This window comes from Halichondria panicea, chromosome 6 (genome assembly GCF_963675165.1).
Source record: "Halichondria panicea chromosome 6, odHalPani1.1, whole genome shotgun sequence".
Classification (NCBI taxonomy): domain Eukaryota; kingdom Metazoa; phylum Porifera; class Demospongiae; order Suberitida; family Halichondriidae; genus Halichondria; species Halichondria panicea.
Window position 1 is genome coordinate 4,544,315 of NC_087382.1, and position 26,809 is coordinate 4,571,123.

General features: G+C 42.1%; 3 protein-coding genes and 1 pseudogene across 3 annotated transcripts in view; 1 reads left to right on the forward strand and 3 right to left on the reverse strand.

Moving 5' to 3' along the window:
* LOC135337003 (dnaJ homolog subfamily B member 11-like) overlaps nt 1-387 on the reverse strand; it is a gene marked incomplete in the record, with an annotated part of 4,375 nt that extends 3,988 nt beyond the window's left edge. Inside the window, 2 exon segments of the mRNA XM_064532895.1 lie at nt 1-85; nt 242-387. Coding sequence (XP_064388965.1) covers nt 1-85; nt 242-312 — 156 coding nt within the window.
* Nucleotides 388-523: 136 nt separating this feature from the next.
* LOC135336991 (uncharacterized) lies at nt 524-12,815 on the forward strand. The gene is made up of 15 exons (XM_064532884.1): nt 524-765; nt 2,238-2,319; nt 3,145-3,212; nt 3,526-3,603; nt 4,484-5,542; nt 7,357-7,508; nt 7,871-8,059; nt 8,816-9,097; nt 9,255-9,324; nt 9,674-9,861; nt 10,278-10,528; nt 10,859-10,975; nt 11,370-11,845; nt 11,964-12,083; nt 12,432-12,815. Exons 1-15 carry the CDS (start codon nt 574-576, stop codon nt 12,639-12,641), a joined length of 3,534 nt encoding a protein of 1,177 aa, XP_064388954.1. The 5' UTR covers nt 524-573; the 3' UTR covers nt 12,642-12,815.
* On the reverse strand, nt 12,788-26,619 carry LOC135336997 (puromycin-sensitive aminopeptidase-like; annotated as a pseudogene).
* On the reverse strand, nt 23,786-25,623 carry LOC135337002 (uncharacterized). Its single transcript, XM_064532894.1, has one exon. The coding sequence runs from the start codon at nt 25,504-25,506 to the stop codon at nt 23,932-23,934; it is 1,575 nt and encodes a 524-aa protein (XP_064388964.1). The 5' UTR covers nt 25,507-25,623; the 3' UTR covers nt 23,786-23,931.
* Nucleotides 26,620-26,809: the final 190 nt, after the last annotated feature.

Sequence of the window (26,809 nt, forward strand, 5' to 3'; positions counted from 1 at the left end):
CACCATGGCTAATTTACGATAGGCTTTCTTTATTTGACTGGTAGTAGCATCTTTATTTACTCCTAGTATTTTATAAAAATCTCGCCTGAGGGGAAAACGGAGGCAGTACAGTGGTTGGTAAAAAGATATACGACAACATATGTGAGTGTGCATTATATAAAATATGCAAGTATTTCTAAGTTTTATTCTTTTTCTGACTGTGTGTACGTACGTGTAGCGCTGATGTTCAATGCTAACTTACCCTGACAAGGCGATAAGGATGCTATTAAAAAGTAGAAGAGACAGCAGGAGTGTGTTTGTAGACAGCTTCATCTTCTTAGACTAAGCGCCTTCCCTCGAGACCACTGTTAATTGTGGCTAGCTGAAAATGTGACACGTAGGCAAGCGTAATGACATTCTTTTGTAGTTTCCGTGTGGTGGGGGAGGTACTGTGCCGCCCACGCAACGCACGCCACGCCGTGGGGGTCCTCTATTTCAACATTACGTCATACAGTATTTATTATAAAACCAATGAATTTTGTATTATTATGATAGTTTTGCTTTGAAACGAAAACACAACACAACACTGAGATAATGGCTGCACAAACTCAAGCCAGTTCAGAGCAAGCTTCAACAAAGTTGAAATGTCACTTGTATCCAGTCCTGACCCCCCTGGCACCAAAGGTTGTCTTCAAGCTCTGTGCTAGTTACCATGGAAGGAATCTAGAGCTGGACATGACCGAGCCTTCACTGGATGTCTACACTCTGGTGGCCATTAAGAGCAAGGTAGCTTTATAATAATGCCCTTACAATAATATATTAATTGACGGTACATGGGCAATTTTGGTTAAGTTTTAATTTACAATGTCTCTGTGCATGTGCGATGCATGTACATTGTATTACTATACCATAGTAGTGTACAGTGCCAACGGCTGTAATTAATTTTTATGGCACTTATAAAAAGGTATGCCAAGGAAATTTGCAAGTGGCCTTTACTTTTTGGCCTATAACAATTATTTATGTGCATGCATTATTTTGATGCAAAGCTGTGCTTATAATTATAACTGTCTGGATGCAGCTGTAACATTATGCAGAGACCAAAAACCAAACACTACACAGTAGATCAACCTGCATACTAAAGAGTAGACACTAGCTGTAGCGCATAAGCACTACCATGTTGGTAATCACGACAATTAACAGAGCGTATCATTTACATGTGTGCAGGACATCCTTTGGAAGCTTAGGAAACTACATTCCTAACGAAACGTTAGAGGTTTTCAGCCAATAACAATAACTCACCACAATTTAAGTGCCGCACTTTTAGAAACCTTTAAACCGAGCTGGCGCTCATGCATGTACCGGAATAGTTTTTCGCTTGCGTTTAGGTTATTAGAAAGCGCAACTAGAATGTTTTGCGAGCATCAAACATAATTATGTGAACTTTGCGAGCGTTGATCGCTTTGCAACAATAAATTGCAAAAACCTAAACTAGTACTGGTATGACACCTTGCCAGAATGCAATAGTTAGATAAACTTTTCTGCTAATTAATTTTTACCTTCTAGTAATACGGTTGATACGAACAACACACTGTATTTACAAGTTTCAAATTTGATACATCTTTGAAATAAGTTTCCTCGTAAAATAATTGGCGAGACTAAATGTACAGTTACTCAATCCTTACTCAATCCTTACTCAAGTTATTACATGGTTCTATGGTTTTGAGTGAATGGGTAAGTGGCACATAGTTGGAAGGTATCTATTTCAAACAAGTATGGTAATTTCCATTAAAATGTTCCCATAACCGGTAGCTAGCCATTCTTATAACTTCTCCAATTCTTAGTATGATTGATTCCTGTGTCTGTGTGTATGCATGCATGGCTTAGTATACACTATAGTAAATAAGTGCTGTAACACAATAATTATCTCTATATGCTTACATGTTGATCATGCATGTGATTTTGGTGATTTAAACGTGTTTTGTGGTTTGTTTTTCATATGCTAATGGAGATCAAAGGCGTGAACTACAGATATGACTGGTACAGTAGTGCATGTCAGCATCAGAGCATGCAGTAATGATGCTACTGTACTGCATGTGCACGTCATGTATTCTGCTAGTACATGTAGCAACACACAATTATACAATGCATGCATCAACAAGAATTTGTAACGATGTGTGTGCAGTCTGGTTTGCTTACACACTGTGTTATTGAGCTTCTTATTGAGACTCTAAAGGTTTCCTTTATACATGTACATGCAGATTCAAGAGGCTTTCCATATCAAAGATATTCAACTGACCTACTTGGACGAAGATAGCGACAACATTTCCATTGACACCCAAGGTGAGAGAAGCCTTGCATGTTACAGTCATGTACAGCTCTTTGTATACATAGGGCTTTTACTACATAATTACAGTGCATGCATGGGATTGCTGTGCAGCTCCTTGTAGCCTGGGCTTGTCTTATATACTGTACATGCATATAATGGTATTACGGGCTTGTTGTATAGTGAAATTGCTGTGCAGCTCTTTGTAGGGATTGAATTGTTGTATAATAGGTTTCAATGAGCATGCATGCAGTTGTAGTTTCATTGTTGTGGGGTTAGTATTCGGAGTATATCCTGTATTGTGATAGCCGCTTAATCTAAATAATTAATGGCTAGTATACAAAGGGAAGGAGGGGTGCTTTAAAATTATTGGTTCAGCTTCTTTCTTCCCCAATGTTCCCCACTCTTTCCTATACACATGTAACTGGAAGCTGTAAATCCATATACATGCACAGTGTGATGACCATGCATGACCTGTCATGCCAGAATCAGGACTCCCACTTATCACTCTGCATAGTTCCAATAATGTGCTATTGATTCTCTGCATGGCATGTGGTGTGTCACATAACTCTACAGATGTGGTATGTGGTATAATATCATACTATAATTGCTTCCATAAAGTGGTAACTTTAGAAACCTAAATGTAATTTGGTATTTATCAGGACTCCCACTTATCACTCTGCATAGTTCCAATAATGTGCTATTGATTCTCTGCATGGCATGTGGTGTGTCACATAACTCTTACAGATGTGGTATGTGGTATAATATCATACTGTAATTGCATCCATGAAGTGGTAACTTTAGAAACCTAAATGTAATTTGGTATTTATTGCCAAATGCAGAGGAGTTTGTGGAGGCACTAAAGGTGGGCAAGAAGATTAGCAAGCTTCAACTCTCTGTTACAGGAAAGGTTAGTCATGCAGAAGTATTCGTTACTGTAATTAGTTGGCATGCTATACATGTACTGTATCGTGTGTATTAATTCTTGGCTGTTTTGTGTTTGTGATGTCTGCAGTGTTTGCATTACAGCTCGATCCACTTTAAACTTTCAATATTCGTGATCTTGTACATGTATAATTATAATTACGTATGTACAGTGAAACATGTCTATATATAGCGATCTTCGTTGGGTAGACCAAACAGTGCATGGCTGTAATAAAAAAAAATGGCCTAGCTGCACATAGCTGCACATTTTAATGTGTTTGTCTGTCCCTAATGCACAGGACTACAACGACTATGTGGAGGGCATCCACCAGAAGTTGTCTGGAGGTGGTGACCCTGAGCCAATGGATGTGGGACAGGTGAGCATGGCACCATACAGTGTGGTTCGTATTATAGCGATGTTACTAATAATTAATAATACCATTTTAAGCAAATTTTTTTATTAGCATGCATTCATGTGCAGACTGTCTTATTATAGCGCATTACCTGCATGCATATTCAAGCTTGATGTAAACATACACTTACAAAAACCTGCATTGGGAATAGCAGGCTCATCGCTGAGCAGATCTCTCTTTGCATCTCTTTCGCTTCCTCGGTGCCTCAGGTTGCTAAGCAGTTGCTTGGGTCGTTGCCAGGAAGTGACATGTTTCTAAGCCAGTACACCAGGCTTAGTATGGCTTCTTGTTGCCTGGAGAGTGAGGTGGCTTCTTGCATGACCACTAATTGTCCCAGGCTATGGTAAATTGTATGAAATTGGTAGTGCCTTAGTCAATTAGTGGTCATATCTCACCACTGCCACTCCACTCCACTCATAACAAACACTCTTGCGGTACAGTATGGTTTCTTGGTATTGAATGAGAACCCCTCCATAGTGTATAGTGGTTTTTGCATGACCACTAATAGGATCTTGGTCCATCAATTAGTGGTCAGCCATGCACTATAGCCCCTACACTCTTTGGGTTCTCAATACTCGGAACCTGCTACACCTACATATGTACTCTAACTATTACCATAATTATATTACCCTAATTGCATGCTATAGAAGAAGCTAGGATATTGTCTCGAAATTACTCCCATCCAGTTGTTAACCTTGAAATTACAATTATACTGAGGCTTCCTGGTGGTCGTATTTTTGAAGCAAATAGGCCTATGCAGGAACTTTCACTCAAAAGTGGGAGTGCACGGTGCCTTATATATAGCCATGCAATAATTATTCTGACACTGTTTCAACCCTCACAGACCCCGTCTCCTGACAGCTCCTCTGTGTTCATTCCAGAGCTCCCAGCTGAGATCAAGTACCCACCCTCTATCCAGCCACGCCCCCCTAGTCACGAACGACCAGGCCACTATGTACAAATTGCTCACAACCTGGGTGCAGAACGACGTACTTGTAGGTCCCATAACAACCCTTACGTTGCTAGCTACAACGCTCGATTCAAGAAGGGAAAATCCCCACCCACATCCCCCAATCCATATGTGGAGTCCCTCCACAAAAAGCTTACGTCATCAATTGACCCTGTCGAACCCATGGAAACTGCTCCGATCGCGAGTGCAGTTTTTGCAAGCCAGCCTAATTCGTATGTTGAGTCACTGCACACGAAGCTCTCTCCCGCCACCAAACATCGTGTTACCCGTGTCAGCAACAAACCTAGGGGAGATTCTGACAAGCAAACCACTGAGAAACATCCAAACAGCTATGTTGAGTCACTGCACACAAAGCTCTCGCCTGCCACCAAACATCGTGTCAATAGCGAACCTACATGTAAAGGAGATTCTGACAAGCAAAGCACTAAGAAACTTCCAAACAGCTATGTTGAGTCACTGCACACGAAGCTGCTTTCACCCGCCACCAAACATCGTGTTACCCGGGTCAATAGCGAACCTAAAGGAGATTCTGACAAAAAAGACACCAAACAAGGTGTCAACAGCGAACCTAAAGCAGATTCTGACAAGCAAAGCACTAAGAAACATCCAAACAGCTATGTTGAGTCACTGCACTCGAAGCTGCTCTCGCCCCCCACCAATCGTGTTACCCGAGTCAATAGCGAACCTAAAGGAGTTTCTGACAAAAAAACCGAGAAACTTCCGAACAGCTATGTCGAGTCACTGCATGCAAAATTGTTGGCTCCAGCAAAATCTCTCCCAGAAGGAAGCCAGACTACTCGTGCTCAGAAGGACAGTGTGGAACGTGGGACTCGGTACAGGAATGAGTATGTTGAGGGTCTCCATGCCAAACTGTCTGGGAGGAGGTGTGGTCATAAGCACCGAGATAAGAAGAGAAAGTTGATCAACAAGAAGGTACATGCAGATACGTGTGTACATACATGTACAGTTATTTATGCATGTACATGTATAGTTGAAAAATAAGGAAATTCTGGTATTAGCTTTTCCAGTATCTGGTGGACGGAAGTGTTGCTGCCACACCCATTTTACAATGAACTAGTGCATGGCAACTACATTCTGTTCTGTGCTGTTTTGTGCTCGATTTACCATAATACATGCATTAGCAGGTAGCAGGTACAGGTTTCGAGGGTTTAAACTTTCGCGTTCGCAGATTTAAATATTCGTGGACTACAACCTTTTGGCGCATCATGCATGCATGCAATCTTATTTGTGGGTATAAAATGTTTGCAGAATATGCTTAATCATGCAGCGAAAACACATTATACTTCGAGTATACGGTAGACAGCATGAACAATTGTAGTTTTAGCTGTTAAATAATGCAAGAGTGATTGTTAAAGCGCTCAGAAGGGGAGCCACAAGCCTCAAAAGGAAGGGGAGCGCGCTTAGAAGGGGAACCATAGGCCTCAGAAGGGGAGCCACAGCCTCAGAAGGAAGAGCTACAGTTTTTGATGGACCTCCTAGCTCTGGCTAATTTCGATGACGCACAATGACCATCTTTCCGACAAAAGTTCATTACTTCCGGGTATACCGTATATGCTTGATCAGGAGCCGCGGCTACTAAATGTTTCATTTTGCTGGAAGAGGAGGCTACAATTCAAGAGAGGCCACTGTTCAAGAGCGGCACCCGTTTATTAGCTCCAGATAATTTAGTTTGTCATCTAAAGTTGTTTTCACCTGCATAAACTTGAACTCTGCCATGAGAAAGTCTTTGTGAAGCACTAACAAGCTGCTACTTGTAGCTACGTACATGTAGCTAGCTGCTAGTAATAATTTTTTTGGCTGCAGAAATGCTAGAGTCAAAGTTCACTGAGGCTACTATTTGAGAGCGGCTACTAAATGTTTCATTTTGCTAGCAAGGGAGGCTACTATTTGAGTGCGGCCTTTATACAAGAGCGGCCTCTGATCGAGCATATATACGGTAATCTACTTCCGGTATAATCAATCACGAGTTTTGGATGTAACAAATAAGGAAAAGATAATTAGTGATGTCAGGGAATGATCATTGCGTAGTCGAGTCATGCTTAATCATTGCTTAGTCAGCAAAAATAAAAAGTAGCAAAACAGTACAAGAAGGACGCGACGCTCTACAGTCGAGTCTAGTCTAGCTCTAGCAAAGAAGAGGTCGTCTAACTCCTGTAAGTGGTAAGTGACAGTACAGTATTGTATGTAGATGCTCCTCCAACTTTAAGTAAGGCTTAGCTAACATAAACTCGAAAGTTCTACTGTATGCCATTTAAAAAAAATATTATAGTGTTTGCCACAAAACAACCAAAATGCAGTATTTTTCAGAGCCTACTAGTAGCCTAGATGGCCCCAGAACATACTTAAGCTCATGTGCAAACAATTTTAGATCTTAACTCAAAGAAATAGGCTAATTATTTGCCTAACAGATTTTAGTAGGTACACATCTTCTGATAGCTATTTTGTAGTGATGATGCAATTATGATGTAACAGGTGGTGGTCCCAGGTAAGTACCAATAGTTGCGCTTTCAATACCTGTAGTCAAATTGATCACATCACCATATTCTCAAAAATGTAAAAATAAAAATAATTATATACTTTCTTTGGTTGTCGCACTATAGCTATTAAATTTTATAATCTAGCCGATGTTAAATCTACATGTACATGTACGTACTGTAGGCAAATAACTGATACCATCTATTATTGATTTATAGCTGTGATTATAAATACTTGATTTCTCAACACAGGAGTCTCACGCCATTACGACAGAGTTACAGCGTGGTCTTACTGATATGCTGTCTGAAGGAAAGAGGTGTGGTCGTGGAAAGCAATACATCCACTACAACGTCATCTGTGATGCATGCCAAAATCCAGTAGTTGGCAATCGCTTCAAGTGCGGGTAAGTACATATATAATAATGTGTTAACTAGAACTTGATTCGCTTGAATGAAGCATGTGTTTGTACCTATGTTAGCAGCTAGGCCACGCAGAGGAGGTCCGACACGAGTACCTCGATTAGGCTGGAATTGAGTTAATTACATGTAGTCACATGCAACAATGACGTTACTGTTGCATTTTGCACTTGACCAAGCCTAATCGAGGTACTCATGTCATACCTCCTCTGTAGTAGGGCCACCTGTTTATTGCAGCTACTGTTAGTTTCCCTTAGGGGGGGGGTTGCTATGGAGGGGTTGCTATGGAGAGGTTTCACTATCATTATAAGTACACTGTCATACCCCACCCCCTCCACTCACACCACAGCAACTGTGCCGACTATGACCTGTGTGAGTGGTGTGAGCCTAACTCCGGCAGCATTCACCCGAGGGACCATTTATTCCTCAAGATCAAGATCCCCGGGCCCAGGATAGGAGTGGGCAGGGACGCAAAGCCACGTCCTCTGCTCAAGAGAAACGTGTACACTCATCAGCGAAGCAGTGACACAGTATTGAGGTACCAAACAATTTTGTACATGTGCAGTCCATTTTAGCAACAACCATTTCTCCCTACATTCAGTTCATTATGTTGTTAAAGCAGCTTCCACTTAGGTTAATGAAAGCACTGCGAGTACATGCGCCAAGTATACCGTACTGTGTGTGTGTGTGTGTGTGTGTGTGTGTGTGTGTGTGTGTGTGTGTGTAGACTGCTGTTACAGTAGCTGTTGTTCAAATCAATGGTTCTGACAGAAGTGCAAGTATGAGTTGCTATAGGCTGCTAGTGGATTTCACTTTGTGTATTTGCAAAACAGTGCTATTAGGCCACTCCATTGACTCCATTAATACTAGTTTCTCGTAACTCTAGTCAGAGCAAAGGTCACATCAAGTTGTAACAAGATTCATTACATATTTACAAATTACTATTGTGTGAATTAACTTAATCCCCTCCCCCCCCCCCCCGTGTATCATGTATCGTGTGTGCACGTAGCAAATCTGTTGACATAGTTATAATACTTGTAGGTATTCTACCTAGTTATTTGTAGGTTGTTTATGATTAGTTATAAACTTTAAACTTTAATCATGTTCGATCATTCCCCACATTTTTGCCTGCATGTAGATTAATAACGATTATAGCTTCATTTCAGCTTTCCACCGAGGCATCAGCACCCGCGGTACTTTCATTAGCACTACTTAAAAGTGTAGTTTTTATTATACTGTTTACTGTTTGTAGCTTTTTCTCTAAATTCATTCCGAGTCAATTCGTCCCTTGTAGCGATGAAGTCAAACATGAGGCCAAGCAACCCAAGTGCTGCCCTCCCCCTCCAGTGAGGGAGCCCCTCTCATCAGGCACCACTAACGAGCCCACTGCCATGACAGCTGGCTACGTCACTCGCCCCAGGAACAAACTTATTGAGGAAGTGGCCGCCAGCAAACTACGCCGCAAGGAGGAGAAGAAAAGAGTAAAGATGGAGGCAAAGATGGAGAAGCTTCAAGGACGACTGGCCGCTGTGAAGGTCGACAATGACGAAGAGATGACTGTTAAAGGGCATGGAAAGTAAGGGGTGTATTAGTTTTGAAGAACACTTTTCACTTTTAGCTGGCCAGTCAAATGACGTTGTATTTATAAGTATAATTATGCAGTTTGTTTTCTGTGTGGGAGTATCATACTTGTATGTGCATGTAGGTCACGTTGACTCCTCTTTACACTGCAGGTACCTTGACTGCCAGTTCCTGACAGACACCAGTTACCCTGACGACAGTGTGGTACCCTTCAAGACACCTGTGAGTTGAGAGCACCTGTGTGTACTGTAAAACCTGAGTCTATTGTAGGCAGGTCAACCTCTCTGTAATAATACAGCCCGGTTAATGGGCCCTTTATAGCATGTGTTTGCACTCGGGGTGACCGCTATAGACAGTTGTAAAACTACAAAAGGGTCAATAGTTTAGCAGCTAGCTTACAGGTGTGTAAACGTTATATAATGTAAATCTTGAATAGACTACTTCTTGCATGTGCAAAATATGCGTATTGTACATAATTATGCTGTATGAGCACTATTATTGTTCAGAATGGCATTCAATATTTCACAGTTTCCTCTCTAATTATCCAATCTCCTTCCGCCCACTCCTACAGTTTGAGAAGGGTTGGCTTGTGATGAACTGTGGTACTAAGAAATGGAAGCACGTGAAGCTGGTCCACCAAGATGGCTACCCTCCCCTTCAACGTGAGCTGGCCGTCCCAGAGCTCAAGCCGGGAGAGAGGGTGGAGCTTGTTGCCGAGTACCCACCCGTCATAGACAACGCCCTCCCATACATTCAGAGGTGTGTGTGTGTGTGTGTGTGCGTGTGTGTGTGTGCGTGTGTGTGTGTGTGTGTGCGTGTGTGTGTGTGCGTGTATGTGTGTGCGTGTGTGTGCATGTGTGTGTACACAACTGTGTTTTGTTGATTCAAACTTTCGAAACTTTTAAATTTAGGCTACTGGTAACATGTAAGTGCATGTATATACCTGCCTTTCAAGTGTTAAAAACATCAAATTTGTTTTGATTACACAACACCGTGTACACAGACTAATTATACATGTATAGTCATCACACCTTGAGGTTGTTTACAAAAATTATATTGCACATGTATCTCCAAAGACTTTATGGTTGATGATAGATATGGTGTACCAGCCTCTTACCGGTTTTTTGTCCACTGTGCATACTTTTAATATCAATATTCTCTTTCTTATTTCTCAGCTGTTGGCGTCTTGTACACAAGGAGACTACACCATTCGGCCCTGTCCTCTGGTTGTCTGTAGCAGTTGACCAGCCCCCCACCCCCCTCCCAACTGTCACACCCTCACAGCCCCCTGTCAAGGCACCCCTGACAAACGATAATCTGCTCAGGTCCATCGGGTTCATTCCGAGTGGTGACTGCTCCGTGACCTCTGTGACCTTTGGTGTCCCACCACCAGATGTCCAGGACAACACTACAACAAGCTTTCAGAGTGAGTAGTTTTGTTACGTACTGAGTTAGTTATCTGTGTAGCTGGGGTATTAGAATTGGAGCAAAATAATTATGTGTTTTCAGATACCGTTAATAAAAGCTGCCTATGACGGTCACCCTATAATCAGATCACCCTCTATAATACAGCTAGATTACTAAGTATGTGTTTCAGCAGGCCACCTCTTTATTACAGCCACTGGTGGTCTGCTCAAGAGTAGGCAAGGCTGTACAGTGCATGCACATGTACATACATGCAGTATTATTGTCTGTGGCAACACCAAAATTAATGATATCTATACATGTATTTGATTGTCTCTTTCTCTATGTGCAGTTGCTGGCTCAATCTCTCTGCCAATGGATGATGAAGGTCTGACAGAGAGCTTTGATATGGTGGATACCCCTCAAAGCAATGACAGCTTCCAACATGTACCACCCTACACCCAGACTGGTGAGTAGGAGGGGGAGAGAGGTCTGGTGGCAGCAAATCAATCAGGGTCGTTGAAACCTGGTTCATGGCCTTCTGTGTACTTGTGTGCAGTGTTTGTGTATTGTGAGGAATAATTATGTACAAGTACCTCTCGTAGTGTATACTGCTTCATAATGTTTGCGTGTGTTTAACATGTACTACATGTACTTTGGTTGAAATTAAATAGCACCTCTCAGAGTATTCATTTTTATTTTGCCACCCTCTGTACTTGCCACCCTCTGTACTGTACATCATGGGCCTGTTTTCTATCTTGTACTGTTACTACATGTACGTGTAATGTGCACTGTCAGGAGTTCATTAATGTACTCCTGGTACTGTATATGACCAAGCTGTAACCCCACCCCCTACCCCACAGAGGAGGACCTGCTTGAGACGGCCAGTGTCAGCTCTGCTGATTCAGACGATTTCTTTGTCGTCATACCGGACTGTTTCGATGTCAGCAAGCCACTCCCAGGCTACACACCGCCTGTCATTCAACCCCAGTATCCTGTTCCACCACCGATTTTGTCACATGATGTCATGACCAGGTCATCTGACAGTCACATAACCTCGTCCATTGTTGAAGAGCCGAAACCCACCCTCACAAACTCCACACCCTCACAGACCACACCCCCTACGGCTCGTCGTGAGTACGTACCTCAGCGAGTCACACTCAAGAACGTGAGGGACGCTCGTATGTATCGTCGACCTTTCACCGTTGCCACCGGACTTGTGAACACCATGTCAGACTTGGTGAGCAGGAAAGTGAAAATAGCTCCACCCAGAAAGCCGGAAGAAGTGGGTGTGGTCAACAGCATGGAGGAAGACAGCAGTAGTGACGAGGAATTCGAGGTGAGAATAACACTTCTAAAAGTCCCCACTGTTTTCTGGCAGTGTAATTTCACTTTCAATTTAGGTTAGTTTGGAAAATCACAATTTTACAATTTTGTGTTTCATTCTTGATCTCCAGGATGCTCCCGAGCCTCCCACCACTGCCCCTCCCCCTCAGCCGTGGAAGAGCCAGCAGATGCCGAGCGTATCCCACCTCCTACCAGGACATAACTCCGCTCAGTGGGCGCACAGTGATGAGGTGTGTGTGTGTGTGTGTGGGGGGGGGGGGGATTATACAGTATCTAATCTCTTGTGCATAATTATAAGTACACAAACACATTATTGTAGTACTGTACGTTAGTCACATGACGTTAGTCACATGACGTTAGTCACATGACGTTAGTCACATGACATTAGCCTGCTTCTACATGTACATGACATGTAAGATGTTATTTTAGTATGTAATTCTACGTGAAAGCTTCCTTTTTTTAACTTTGGTGTCTGTATGCGTGTCTATTCTATACTTTTTTGACTGCAATGTACTCTGGTATCTCCCACCTGCGTGCTCATTATTACCTCCTCCCCCTCCCTCGGCACACATGCGCAGGATGGAGCCAAGTGGGTCCAGTCACCTGATGTCTCCCACCTCATCCCTCAGCGCTGGGACGGACCCAAAGCCCCCAGCTCCCCGATGGAGAAGCTCATCTCAATGGGGTTTGCTGACAGGGCTTTCAACGAACAAATCCTGGCCAAACACAACAATGACATCTCCATGGTCCTCAACGAGTTGTTGGATGGTTACCAAGTAGACGTCTGAGCTGAAACAATTCGTGAACTCATTTAAAAAAAAAAAAATGTTTGTGTTGTGTTAACTATAGCGCTATAGCCTCCAAGAACTATCGATGTATTTTATACAATTATTTTATACATACTGTACATGTATATAATTATAATCAAGTGTAATTAAATTTCGAGATAATTCCAAATTTTATTCATGTTACTAATGTGTGCATGCGCACACTGATATTAATTAATACAAGCAATTCAATAAGGTCACTAATACAGTTGTAAGCACTGTCACTGTTTCAGCAGTTCCAAACATGCAATCTCTCGATCACTGACTGGCTAGCCACTCCTTGACGATGTCTCGGTCCCTCTGTAACCATTTGGCGTTGAGTCGAATGGCCTCACAGTTTTGCTTGACGATTCTCGCAGCCATTGGCCACGGGTTCTCTGAGAAGAACTTCTCTATTTCACCAGCTCTCTCCTCACTCACAAAGCCAGCAGTGGACACCTGGAGAGGGAGAGACAACATTTATTTTTATAAATTAATACACGAGAGACAATATTTTAAAACTCATACATGCACTAAAGTCTAGTGAGTTAATTGCCGGCCCCAGAAGTTCTGTGGACAATTATGGCTTCATTTATATAGCCTTTATATGTGGTTGACAAAAATAGTTCTCTTAATTATAGATCTCTAGCTTTTTAACAATGGCCGCTGCTTATATCGCCAACCGGTACCTAGCTCCCCCACACACACTCACATCGATCATCCTAGCCAGCAGGAACTGGCCGTTGTAGCGATCCTTGAGCATGGTCCAGTTCTCCTGTACAAACTTCCAGACCCTCTCTCTAGAGTCTGGACACGAGCGGGTAAGGGACATGAGGACTGCGGGGAGGTCCTGGGGGCGTATTTTGTCCTGCATGTGGTTAGCGGGAGGGGCAGAGGGATTAATTATTATGCAGACTATAGCTGAAATGTTGTAACAACATTGTGTACAAATACATTGTACAGTATACCAGACTCGTGCATGCATGGTGAATGGTACGTATTGTATGGATACTTAACAAGAGCGGGCCCGGGGGAGGTCAACTAAACCTTCAAAGGAGGACCATACAAACCGGTGCTTCCCTGTACCAAAATGCCCATGCAAACTATAGTATGTAAATGTACATGAATCACACATACATGGCATCGTACACTTAGTAGTACCACAAGCAAAGAACGAACTACATTAATATAATTATGGTACAATTCATGTATTTACAAGTAGCTACAATTTTTAATTATATGCACACTTTATATAAAAAGCAAATTAAATCAACTTACACACGCCTTACATAATTATTGAATTTCTGCCTGATTTGCTTTTATTTATTAGTAGTCCATACAAGGTCACACCCACCCCGCCCCCTCACTCACACTGGTGGCAAAGTCGAGGCACTTGGTAATGAGTGTGTCTGTCTTCCCGTTGCCTAGCGAGCTGTAGATCCTCACCTTCTCCTCGTTGGAGTCAGCCTTGTCGTGGAGCTGCAATCAAATAACAATACATGAAATTAAAAATTTCTAGTCCACTAGATCTGAAAATGGTACCATATTCCTTATATGGGGTTGTATTTAATGATTACAGTACAATCATGTAGTCTTCAAACAAATTCTGAAACAGTGCTTAATTGAGGTAATAAATGTACGGGTATTGCATGTCAATTAAGTACATAGGCAACCAATATCGAGGTTTCCATGTACATGTACGACAATAATGTGGTAGTCGTTGCATGCTTAGTATTGTCAGGAACAAACGATCCTATATTTCAACTCCCTTATAATTATATGCAAGTCTAGTACGCACTATTTGAGTTGATACTTGTATAACAAAACCCCCAAAGTACATCATGTATCAACTGATATTTGAGACCAACAGCTTTCCATTTATAGAACAACTCACCGCCACTAGATGGTCGAAGATAGATTCATCCCCACCACTGAGAGCAGCTGAGAACACGGCACTCTTAATGTCAGCAGGGATGGCGTCCTTCTCAGAGACATGGTCGCTGAATCTACGCTTGGACTCAGATATCATGTCCGGGTCACCATAGCGACCAAGCTGACCAATCACAAGACTCCGCAGCATTGTGTCCAGAGTACCTACATGTACGAGCGGATGAAATCAATAATCACGAAATGGATTTGTACATGTGAGATATCGGAAATGCATTTCCTGTATACCTGTCACAAATAATTATGCCACACATAAAAACAGATTGAGGACTATTTATAACCTCCCTGCTATGCTGACAACTTTAACTTTAATGCTACAGCTCCACTAAAGTATAAAATACAAGAGATGAAAACTTAAGAGATTGTGCTGGGGGGGGGGGCTCCTGCATATACTTATTTAATATGGCCTCTAGCTGACATAGTCTAGTTTAACGAGGCCGGAGAGGGCCGGGGGTGAGCCCCCTCACCTTGGATACGCCTTCTATTTCTTGCTCACCTCCCGGCCTTTCCCCGGCCTCGTTAAATTAGCCATGTTTAATGTTAGGACCGAAGTTTTCAGGAGACCCCACCTCCCAAACAATCTCTAACTCTTATTAAGTTACAAGTCTTAAATGTACTCACTGTCAGTGTCTTTACTGTCCCAGCCAAGTCGTGCAAAAGATGGAGTCAATAGTTTGAGAGCAAATCTCTTGAAATCCTCGTAACAATCGGTGGAGGAGAAGAGACGAGCGAGGCTGCCAATGTTGGAGGCAAGGCTTTCCCACACCGTGTACGATGTCTCGCTAATAAACGAGCCAATCAGACGCAAGACGTCCACGGTGCTGCCCACTCCAGCACGAGCCTACGTATGTATATAATTATACAAAGTAGAAATAATTTTATTAGATATCGTGGTGTACAGTGTGAAAGTATTACGGGTTTGTCATATCTCCCTTTAGGCAAAATGAACAAAATACCACAGAATACTATCAAAGGCTTACAAGAGAAGCCCTCGATACTATATTACTTTATAAGCTAGCCTCTTCAGTCAACCAGCATAAGAAACTCCTTACAAAATTACTACGATGACCTTTGCCGTTGACACGTATTACACTACATTATCTACCCTTCAAATACAAGTGTGTGTGTGTGTGTGTGTGGTGTGGTGTGGGCGGGGGGTGACGTACAAGAGCGAAGGTGTCATTGAGTAGCCCGAGGCGATCCTGTGCTGACAGCTGCCCCAGAATGGAGAGGATGGGGGAGAGAAGAGTGGCCGAGTATGACACACGGTAGAAACCTTGACGACTTGGGTTCACCTGTATCAGTTTATTGGGGAGGGGAGGACACATAATTCTCTGTAATAATTATTTTAAGCAATTGACAGGTAGTACGTGAGGAACACACATACACCAAAAAACTGTTACAAGTACGATCTAATGAAAGTTTGTGACAACTAAGAATATTTTTTAATTTGCCTGCCCGTACTGCATTATAAGACCATAGCTCATTAGAAGCAAGAGTTGATTACCGTATAGCGCGAAATTTTCGAGGCACTTATATTTCGTGGATTGGCCTCTAAAAGCCATTTCGTTGCACAATGTTCGCGGAATGACTGCTTACCGGAAGCCACGCCTTTAGATCCTGCACGTTATAGCAGGTAAAGAACGATTTTCGTGGACTTAATTTTCGTGTGGATTGCTAACCCACGAAATCCACGAAAATTAAGCCCCTCGAAAATTTCGCGCTATACGGTACATCATTGTGAAGTGTTTGGCTCAGTAAGTGCTATGACTCCACCACTAGCAATGAGAAGGTGCAGCAAAGCCACTCCTTCCCAGCACGTAGTGACTGTTCTCATGGCAACAGACATCAGCACCCCTGACATTCTCATCATCACCAAACACAACATCTCGTACACTCTTGCAGATACCGTATAGCGAGAAATTTCGGAGGCACTTAACTTTCGAGTATATCACTTAGGGAATTATGAGCGTATAACTAGCTTCTTTGGAAGCTAGAAATTTATAATGGTAGGATGCTAACTCTAGTTCGCCAATGAAAGTGCATAGGATATGTTATAGACTATATTCTAGCAGATAGAAATCACAAACCAGTTACAATACGACATGCAGTTAAACTTATTCTTCACGTACCAGTATCCAGTCGTCCTGCCCCACCCCCTCCACTGTCACAGTGGTGGACTGACTCTCCAGTACAAACTTGACAGCTGTCGGGTTCTTGCTCGTTGCTATGGTGACTGGTACTTGCCACAACACAGACTCATGACCTGGACACACGTGACAATACAATCACTCAAACTAATCATTTCTTCAGAAAATTAGTTCTTCCCTCCCTAAATTTACATTCATACCACATGTAGCTTCTCACCTGAGCTGTCACCATTGGCACAGAACTTCTTCTGAGAGATGGTCAGGATCCTGTTGTTGCCGTCCTGAGAAAATACAGTGCACAAGGAGTTAACAAGATGTTAGAATACTAATGCTCGTATCACCAAAACAGTAACTATCAAGACATACCGTATTACTAGAATGTTTTGCGAGCATCAAACATTTGCGAACTTCGCGATGGTTGATCAATTCACAACAATAAATCAGCAAAACCTAGTAAATACACACGATCCGTGCCAGAACGCAATAGTTAGATTGCACAGGGTCAAATTTTCTGCTGATTTAATTGGCTCATTTGCAAAGGTTTTTCACCCGAAAATATTCTAGTAATACTGTACATGTACTGAATAATAAACCTATTAATTTTGGGGAAGCTCCTTTAATCACCTGCTTCCCCTCCACTGTCAGCACAGGGTAGCCCATCTGCTTTGTCCAGGTGTTCATCACCGTGGCAACTGGCTTCTTGCTGGCCTCCTCGAGAGACGCCCAAAGGTCCTCTGTCAGATGACATCAATAAAATTTGTTTGAAAACAATAAATTTACATCATACCTGTCTTCGCGTTTTTGTACGCAAATTTCTTCAAGTAGCTTCCGAGACCAGTTCGGAAATTCTGTAAAAAGAAAGAAATGGAAAAAAGTTGGAAATTTTGCAACACGCACAAAATTCAGGCATGCATTTACTTGGTTCCAATGACCTCCTGTACTCACACGCACACAGCAGCCACTATGTAAACCACACCCTAGCCACACCTACCTCCTTTCCGATCCAGTCGTGGAGCATGCGGATGATACAGGAGCCCTTGCGTAAGAGATGGTATCGAAGATCTCCTCCACCTCAGAGGGGGGTCCCACCTCAATCTAATGTACGCAGGAGAGGGTATAGCGATCAAACAATATTGAAATAAAATTTCCTTACAATTATTAGGATTCGATCAACATCTTATATATAATTATGCCTAACAAGCTAGTACATGCAGTATAGCAGACGCCATAATCATAATAAGAGCACCGACTATCTAAGAATATGGATTTCAGTGAGCAAAAATGGCTAGTAAAACTAAACGTATAATTATATACATGTGGCCATAATCACAAAAACTTTTGAGTGGTAAAAAAATTATCGCTTGAAGAAAGCTAGCTAGCTAGTAGCCTCGATCCCAGGCCGAGTTTTCGCTTTTATAACGGTTAGGCGAACAACTAGGCCTGGTACTAGTTGTCTGCGCATGCGTCAGTCGTTCGTTAGATTCTGGCGAATGGATATTCTCGTTCACTTTCGTGACATTTATATTCGTGTACTATCGTGTACTAGAAGTCAGTTCCCGTTTTATCATTATTGGAATGGCTCTTAGCTGAAGCTTCTCTCTTCTCTGAAGCTTAGAAAACATTATTCTGAAGACTAAACAACAAGGGAAGAGGTATAAAGCTTTGTCCAGCTTGTTAAGGTCAGAAATTTTTGTGTGGGCCCTATGCTATCAAATCTTGTTCATGTTTGGCAAGCTCTAGGTAAACTATAGTTTCATCATTAATATGGTGGATCAAGTGAAGAGTGTGAGCTAGTGAACTTGGTGCTACCATCATCAGCTCGTCGACAATGACACTATAACCTGTTTAAAATACGAGAAATTTAATAAAGATCTACACGTATTTAGAATGTCTACTTCTCTGTACAGGAGCAATGGCTAATATCCAGCTATCCCAACAGTGCTCCTCTTGGCTATACTAACGGACGAGACTGGACAGTTTAAGGTAAGGGTTTAACCGTCTTTGGTTCATGTATTAATTCTTTGTTTGCTCTTTCCCTTGCGTACTTGGACAGACCACGGATTGGAGGGACGCCATCCTTTTTCTCGAAGTATGCAGTGATCACGCTCTTCTTCAGAGGCATCAAGAAAATCTACGTTTTCTCAAAAGTTACGAGTTGGGGCCTAGAATCAGAGAAGTCCAGCAGCCTGCTAAATCTTTTTGAAACGTAATTTGAAGGCATTCAATCATCCTAAAGTTGTCCTGGGTCACTGTAATCGTGCTGCAGCACAACTGGCAACTCCCCATGCCCTTGTGAAGCAGCTCTCTATGTGCATCTTTTGTGTACTCACTCTGTGCATTTTCTGTGTACAAATTTTGATTATAGATATTTTTGCCGACCACAAATACAATGAAAATTTGACGCATGCGCAGACAACTAGTACCAGGCCTAGTTGTTCGCCTAACCGTTATAAAAGCGAAAACTCGGCCTGGGATCGAGGCTAGCTAGCTAGGTATACTAGGTGGTACCTATCAAGTTGTTTCAAAAGAATTAAGGCCTCCCTCAATGCATGAGCATCAAGTCCATGCAAGCTGCATGTCAACTAAAGTGTGAAGGAGGAAGGGACGTGTTGTATGGTTTCCTATACTGTGCTACGCAGACAATGAACTTTCAGTGAAAGTATAAAAAATAATAGACATTTATGACAAATTTTACTACAAGCCCAGATACAATATCTCCTAGGCCTTGTTTCCCCATCTGACATAAAAGCGAATACTCTGCCTGGGAATGAGGTTAGTGCAATATTGTCATTTTCAGGCCTTCCTTTTCAGGCCTTCCCCTTGGTTGGCCTTCCAAAAATTTTGAGACTTAAAAGCCTCCCATCTGATAATGCTTTCGAGTCTTAACTGCACCTTTTATAGTGTGACCCAGTGTGAACTTATTGTGGTGTTGCATATAACACTCGTGAATAACATTACAAACAGTCAATGGAATGCAAGAATAATAACTGTTTTGATATTGGATATTGTACTATACTGACTGACAGCCATGACAGGAGATCCTGCTTCATTGAACATACCACTGTCTACACTCAACATTATACCGTATAGCGGGTATATTTCGAGGGTATAAATATTTGCAGTTTTCGCGGATTGAGCCTGTACCGCGAAAATTTATGAATAGTAGGCGTGTTCAGTATTATGGATTCGAGGCTAACAGTGTGTAGGTACAGCTGCATGTTGATGTGCGCATGCGCCAAAAGGCTGGAACTCAGACCACGAAAATAAAATCCGCGAAATCCTTTGTAATGGTCCATCCGCGAAAATGTATACCCTCGAAATATACCCGCTATACGGTCTAATTATAGAGTAGTGATGTTTCATCCTTCGCTAATTATACAATTTTAAGCTTTTAGAAAATAATAGTACACACTAGGATAAAATTAATGGAATATATATACATGTATGTATTTGAAAGCACTATAGCATCTGGGATATTTCTGAAAATCACATAAATCGCTGCCAGAGCACAAGTTACATATATATACATGTATGCTAGTTTGAGATGCTACTCCTCCAATAAGAAAGTATATACAAGGTTGGTAAATTATACGACTATAGACAGTACACTACCACTACTACTATAGCACAATGACACTACCCCTAAGCACAAGCGTTCGAAAATCTACCTTGGACCCAGAGGATGATCGTCAGGGTCAAAAGGTCTTAATCATAAAACTACTTCCGGAGGACTTTCCACTCAGCTAGCTCCACGTGAATTGGAGATACTAAAGGAAGAGTAGATGATTAAAGTCCTCCAGAAGCAGCTTAATATAATAAAATTATTATGATTAAGACCTTTTGACTCTGACGATCCTCCTCTACCTTGGACCCAATAACTATATAAATAGTGTTACTATAGACTAGACACAGACCAAGTAAGCGGCTTACCTCAATGGGATGAGAGTTATCGAGGGCGTCTAGATTTAGAGCACTGGCGTACTCTCGACTGAGGAAGTTGGTCCAAATCTCAAACTCTGGGTGGGTGTGGTCAACGCACAGGTATTCAATCCAAGTGGCGAGACCCTCGTTAAGCCAGAGATGGGTCCACCACTCCATGGTCACCTGACGCGGGCAATTAACATAATTTATATGCTAACGGAATTTATATTACTGCATGAACACTCACTATCCGCCCCCACACTCCACACTTATCACACTCCCCACCCCCACACTTATCACACACCCCACCCTCACACTTTATCACACTCCCCACCTCCACACTTATCACACTCCCCACCCCCACACTTATCACTCCGGCTCTATATATACCCTCACTATTTTTCAGACTATCCCCACTTTCTACACTCTCCGCCCCCACACTCCTCACACTATATAATTATATCATCACCACTCTTCACACCACCCCATGCACCCTCCTCACATCCTCACCAAGTTGCCGAACCACTGATGAGCGATCTCATGACCCACGACGAGGGCCACCAGCTGTTTAGTGAAGGCTGAGGAGTTAACAGGATCAACCAGCAACAGCCGCTCCCTGCATGGAGGCAAAGGGGAAGAGGCATACAAAGTATACAAACAAGAAAGTAAGGGCATAAAGAGTATACCAGGAGTATACTCCAGATTAAACAAACAATTTTTCAGTAATTTTACAAAGGCACAATGAAGCTATGAAGGTTGTAAGTTAAGTAGCTCTCAGGGCTACCGTACTTCTTTGGCACGCATACTAAAAAATCAACATCCCAGTGTGATATGGTGTGACATGGTCCTTTAGAGATCCTTATACATGTAGGTCTCAAAATCCAATTGACACCAGAGGAAACAATACTAAAGCAACGCTTACCCTAGCACTTTGTTGCCAATGATTTTGAATAGATTGTAGCAACTAACTACACGGTAGAGTAACTTGTAATTGACCACACCCACCTGTAAGTGACGAGCCCCCAGTTCTCCATGGCACCAGCTGCAAAGTCCTGGATGGCGATGAGGTCCATCTTTGGCAGAGGGTACTTGATGTCAAAAAGTAGGTGGCGTAGAAGGGGAGGGTCTTCACAGCAACCTGGGGGGGTAGAATGTGTGCTAATGATACAGCAACCTGGGGGGTAGAATGTGTGCTAATAATACTGCAGGGGCGTAGCTACCATTGTTTCCTGGTTGCCCAGAAACCCCCCCAGGAGCTGCTGAGAAAATTGGGCAGGGCTCCCTATAATTGAAATCATGCAGCCCTGCCCATCTTTTCACACGTGGCTGCAAATCAATAATCAGAGCAGCACCGTGAAGCGTTTCACTTTGGCTTTGTCTCAGCTAGTTAGTCTCAGCTAGCTAGCTACCTCAAGCAAAGAAGACCAAGACTTAAGTTCTAGATCTAGTATCAATCCTGAATGCTCCAGTATTCTCAGACTCAGCTCTAAGCACAACTTTATTCAGGAAGTGTACAAGTTTAGAACAATCTCAGCCACATGAAACCTCTCAGGTAAATGACATTTAATTGTTGCTCAGCTAGACTAGCATACCCAATTGGCACCTGCATGCCTAGTATGTTACGTCTATAGCTAGCTAGCTTCTCACAAACATGTAAAAAAGTCATGAACAATAGTCAATAACAGTAGGTGTGCCCCAATCAAGAGGGTGTGGTAGCGGAAGTGGGCGTGGCCACAAAAATTTCGCGGCGCTATCGCGCCGCTCATTATTCTCCAGAAACCTCTGTCTCAAAAGTCTGGCTACGCCCCTGTACTGCTAGTGATACAACACACTGGGGGGTATATAAAATGCAACGCAAACATTGAGGTATATAACTTAAGTTTGTGGGAGGTCAAATTATAATTTCAGAAAGAAATCTGCTACTCTAATGGTGGTTGATTTTATATATGTGCACATGTAGAGCCCAAAATAGTAAGTAATTGTGCTAGCTAACTTTGAGCTCATAACTTGAGTTTGGAAGTTCAGAATTGAGAATGAAAAGATGCATTCTGTAGCTCTAAGGGAGGTCTACCAATAACACAAATAAACTCTGTCAAGTAATTAATTTAACTCACATCAAGAGCGTACTGTCCGTTCTCCTTCTTGCCTGTGGGCGTGAACACCCTCATCAGCACGCCATTGGAGTCCCGCCCCTCTACATGGTCAAACTCTCCCACGATGAACGCCAGGAGGTACGTGGACATGATGGGAGTGCGGGCCAACATCACTCTCTTTAAACCACCCTCTACATCCTCACAGCTCGTCTCGTTCTGTGGAGTGGGTGGGTGTGCGTGCAGATCAATTCATATAGTTGGGTGGAGGGTGACAGTATATTAATCTCTCAATTTTCTTAAAAGGCTGCTTTTCGTAAGCAATTGCAATTAAGCAACCTATAGTTGCTGTTAAGAGGGGTAGCTACAAATTGCATGATCGGTTTTGACCACAACATAAATTATAGAATTTTTACACATGATTCATCACAATCAGTAGACTTAATATAGTACAATAGGGCAAGGTCTAGTACATTGTTCTAGAAAGACAAAGTCAATCAGAATGGGGGATTTCCACGGGTTTCCCCACCAGTGCATAGAGTACAATAGTGAAAGCTCTAGTGGAAAGATAAGCAATAGTGACCCCAAGCATATGTCATTTATACACATGTATATCTCACTACATGTGTTAAATGTATAATTATACTCACCATGTTGGACAGAGCCACAAAGTCCTTGGGTACAATGAGGGTGACATTAAAGGAGGCCTTGATGAAAGGTTCGTCCCAGCAGAGGAGGGCTCGGCGGGTATCAGCTGCCTGTGCATGTGCACGTGTGTGTGTGGTGGAAAACATAAAATGCAAACCGAGTTGGGTGCACATTCGTCCATGAAACCTTGACCTATTCAACATTTCAAATTTCTCAAACAGGAAGATGACCATTTTCCAGTTCATACACAATGTTTTCGTCTGCCTTATTTTATTTAGCATCGCAACATGAGCTTCTTTCCAAAATACTAACAAGGGGTTAGTTATGCTTTCCGTATACCTCATTCTATCTATACCAATGAATGAAAAAATGTATTACGAAACGGTAGTCATAACAATAATCACACAATCTATGCAGACTGTCGCTAGATACGAACACATAAAATAAAGATATTAACACACTAAAGAGTCACACTCTACAAGTATCTTACACAAAATAAACGAAAGATATAATCATCTAGGTACATTTTTCTTTTTCTTTTTTTGTACAAAAATCGGGGTCAACTAGGTGATACCACGGTATGAGCACAGACATCATCACACTAATCATATATCCAGTGAGCTGAATTATTCGACCAGCGTGCCTTAGCGGGCTCAGATTTGCTCTTTGTTCGACGTGCAAAAACACAGGATAAAGGATAACTATTACAATAATAGTTACAATAATCACAGAAGCAATAACACATTTGAAACAACGTTGAGATTTTTTCCGACTCCACTTGAGTAGACAAGTGTTGAGAGTTGCGAAAATAACCAATTCCACACGAGTGAATGTCAACAAACCACCCATTGCCGAGCTGGCCATAGTGAAATCGTAAACTAGTTTGTAGCATACAGCAGTTTGCTTTTGATTGTCAACAATCTCAGTGCAGTTGGCGGTGATAGGTTCCTCATCGAAGTTGTTGTCAAGGATATAGCAGTCTCGACTGGTATCGCACATTAGATCAGATTTGACAAAAAAAACATCAGCTCCTACAGACAAAGTAAAAGCAAGCCAGAACAAAGCTTTAATGATCAATATGAACTGAAAGTAATTTGATTTTTCCAGCACTGGAATGTCATCAACGTACACAACTTGCCGGCCAAGTTTATCAATATAAGCCACTCTTGGTGTGTCTCTCAGCACGCCTTGGTTGCTCCCATACACAATTCTAACAACACCATTGAAAAGTCCCATTAACAAAAAATATATACGCCACCATGGAATTTTAGAGCAAATTTTACGCAACCATTGCCAAAGACGTACATAGCTGGAATGAGTACAACACTTTCGGACACATCTGTTACATGGACGCTCGTCATTTGGCACATCATCGGCAAAGGCAACTGGAGTGGGAGAGTCAAGTACAAACTCTTCAGTCCTTTTACCAGAGTCTGTTCTATCCAATTGAATGATCTCCAGCATAGGCACACTCTTTTCCTGGCGACTGGCGACTGACAAGCGACTGGCTTGAGGTGTGCTAGTGCTTTCAGCAGGAAGAGTAGATGTGCTCTGTTCCAATTCAGAGCTACATTTACACTTAGACATGCGATGACAAGGTTTTTCATTTCGCTTGGTACAATCTATACATTCACATTCTTCGCATAAGAGTTTTTTGCAATGTGTACAGTGACAAGTTTCGCAAAGACAAAGTTCTGGAGGCTTCCTTGAGCATTCATCGCATCCTGGGAAGAAATGACAGCTTTTGTAAGAGTCTTTCTTACGATCACTACCATCGTCAGGATTGCTATTCTCACCAGGAACCAGGGGATCACTAGCCTGAACACGGTCAATACAGTCCTCACAAGCACAAGGTGCTGGGTCGTCCATACACATGAGACGGTTGCAACGCGTGCAGTGACAATCGCATGCCTTAGGGCAGTAGCTGAACTCCTGTAGAGCTTCTTTGAGTCTGTCCTTCTCTAAACAGCACACAACACACCACATAATAATCACTAGAGAGACCAACAATACACAAGCAAACCATATGAGGATAATCGGGACTATGTCAAACTCTAGGTAACAGCTCTCAACATGACAGATGTTACCCATCCTGCATAGCTCAGACAGTAACTGATTTTAGCTCAGACAGTAACTGATTTTAGCTCAGACAGTAACTGATTTTAGCTCAGACAGTAACTGATTTATTTTTGTGCATTTGTGCCTTTTATGCAAAACATGCAATAATCATAATTATAATGATTACGCCCACAGGAAGTTAATTAGGACTGAATATGTAATTCTGAATCAAGTGGTATAGAAAACCCATTTATTGCACATAGAATAAACGGAAAATGAAACTATACACACATAGAATTTATACAGCTAAGAAACTAAATCTTAGTAAAATGACAGGTAATTGGTGGGTGTGGTTTCTGTCCCCCCCCACATTTTCAAGGATCTATAGTCAATAATACCGGGTAATTTCGTTAGGTAAAACTTGATCGTTTGCTTCTGGTTCCGATAAACCACGCCCACGTTTTTAGGGTAAAATTTGGGTCGAGGTTAGCTTACCACGAAAATACTCACTATATACGGTAAGTGATACAGTAGAACCTCGCTAATCCGAATAAAGCGGGACCAGACCCCATGCATCCGAATACATGACATTTCCAGATTAATGGATGTCATTAAAATTAATTATTATGAATATCGTTAATGAAGACACTTGTATTATATAATACCGTATAATCTGGTTAGTAAGAGCATGCGCCTATAGGGAAAAGCAGGCCTCTATCCGATGCGCTTATAGAGATTAATCACGCCCATGACGTTTCAATTAACAACAAACAATTAAGCAACCTATAGTAGCTGTTAAGAGGGTACCTACAAATTGCATGACCGGTTTTGACCACAACAGAATTTTTACACAACATAAATTATAGAATTTTTACACGTGGATTCATCACAATCAGTGGACTTAATATAGTACAATAGGGCAAGGTGTAGTACATTGTTCTAGAAAGACAAAGTCAGCTAGTGTAGCTGTGTAATCAGAATGGGGGATTCCACGGGTTTCCCCACCAGTGCATAGTAGAGTACAATAGTGAAAGCTCTAGTGGAATTAAGATAAACAATAGTGACCCCAAGCATATGTCATACACATGTATATCTCACTACATGTGTTAAATGTATAATTATACTCACCATGTTGGACAGAGCCACAAGGTCCTTGGGTACAATGAGGGTGACATCAAAGGAGGCCGAGGTTCGTCCCAGCAGGGGAGGGCTCGGCGGGCATCAGCTGCCTGTGCATGTGCATGTGTGTGTGTGGTGGAAAACATAAAATGCAAACCGAGTTGGGTGCATATTCGTCCATGAAACCTTGACCTATTCAACATTTCAAATTTCTCAA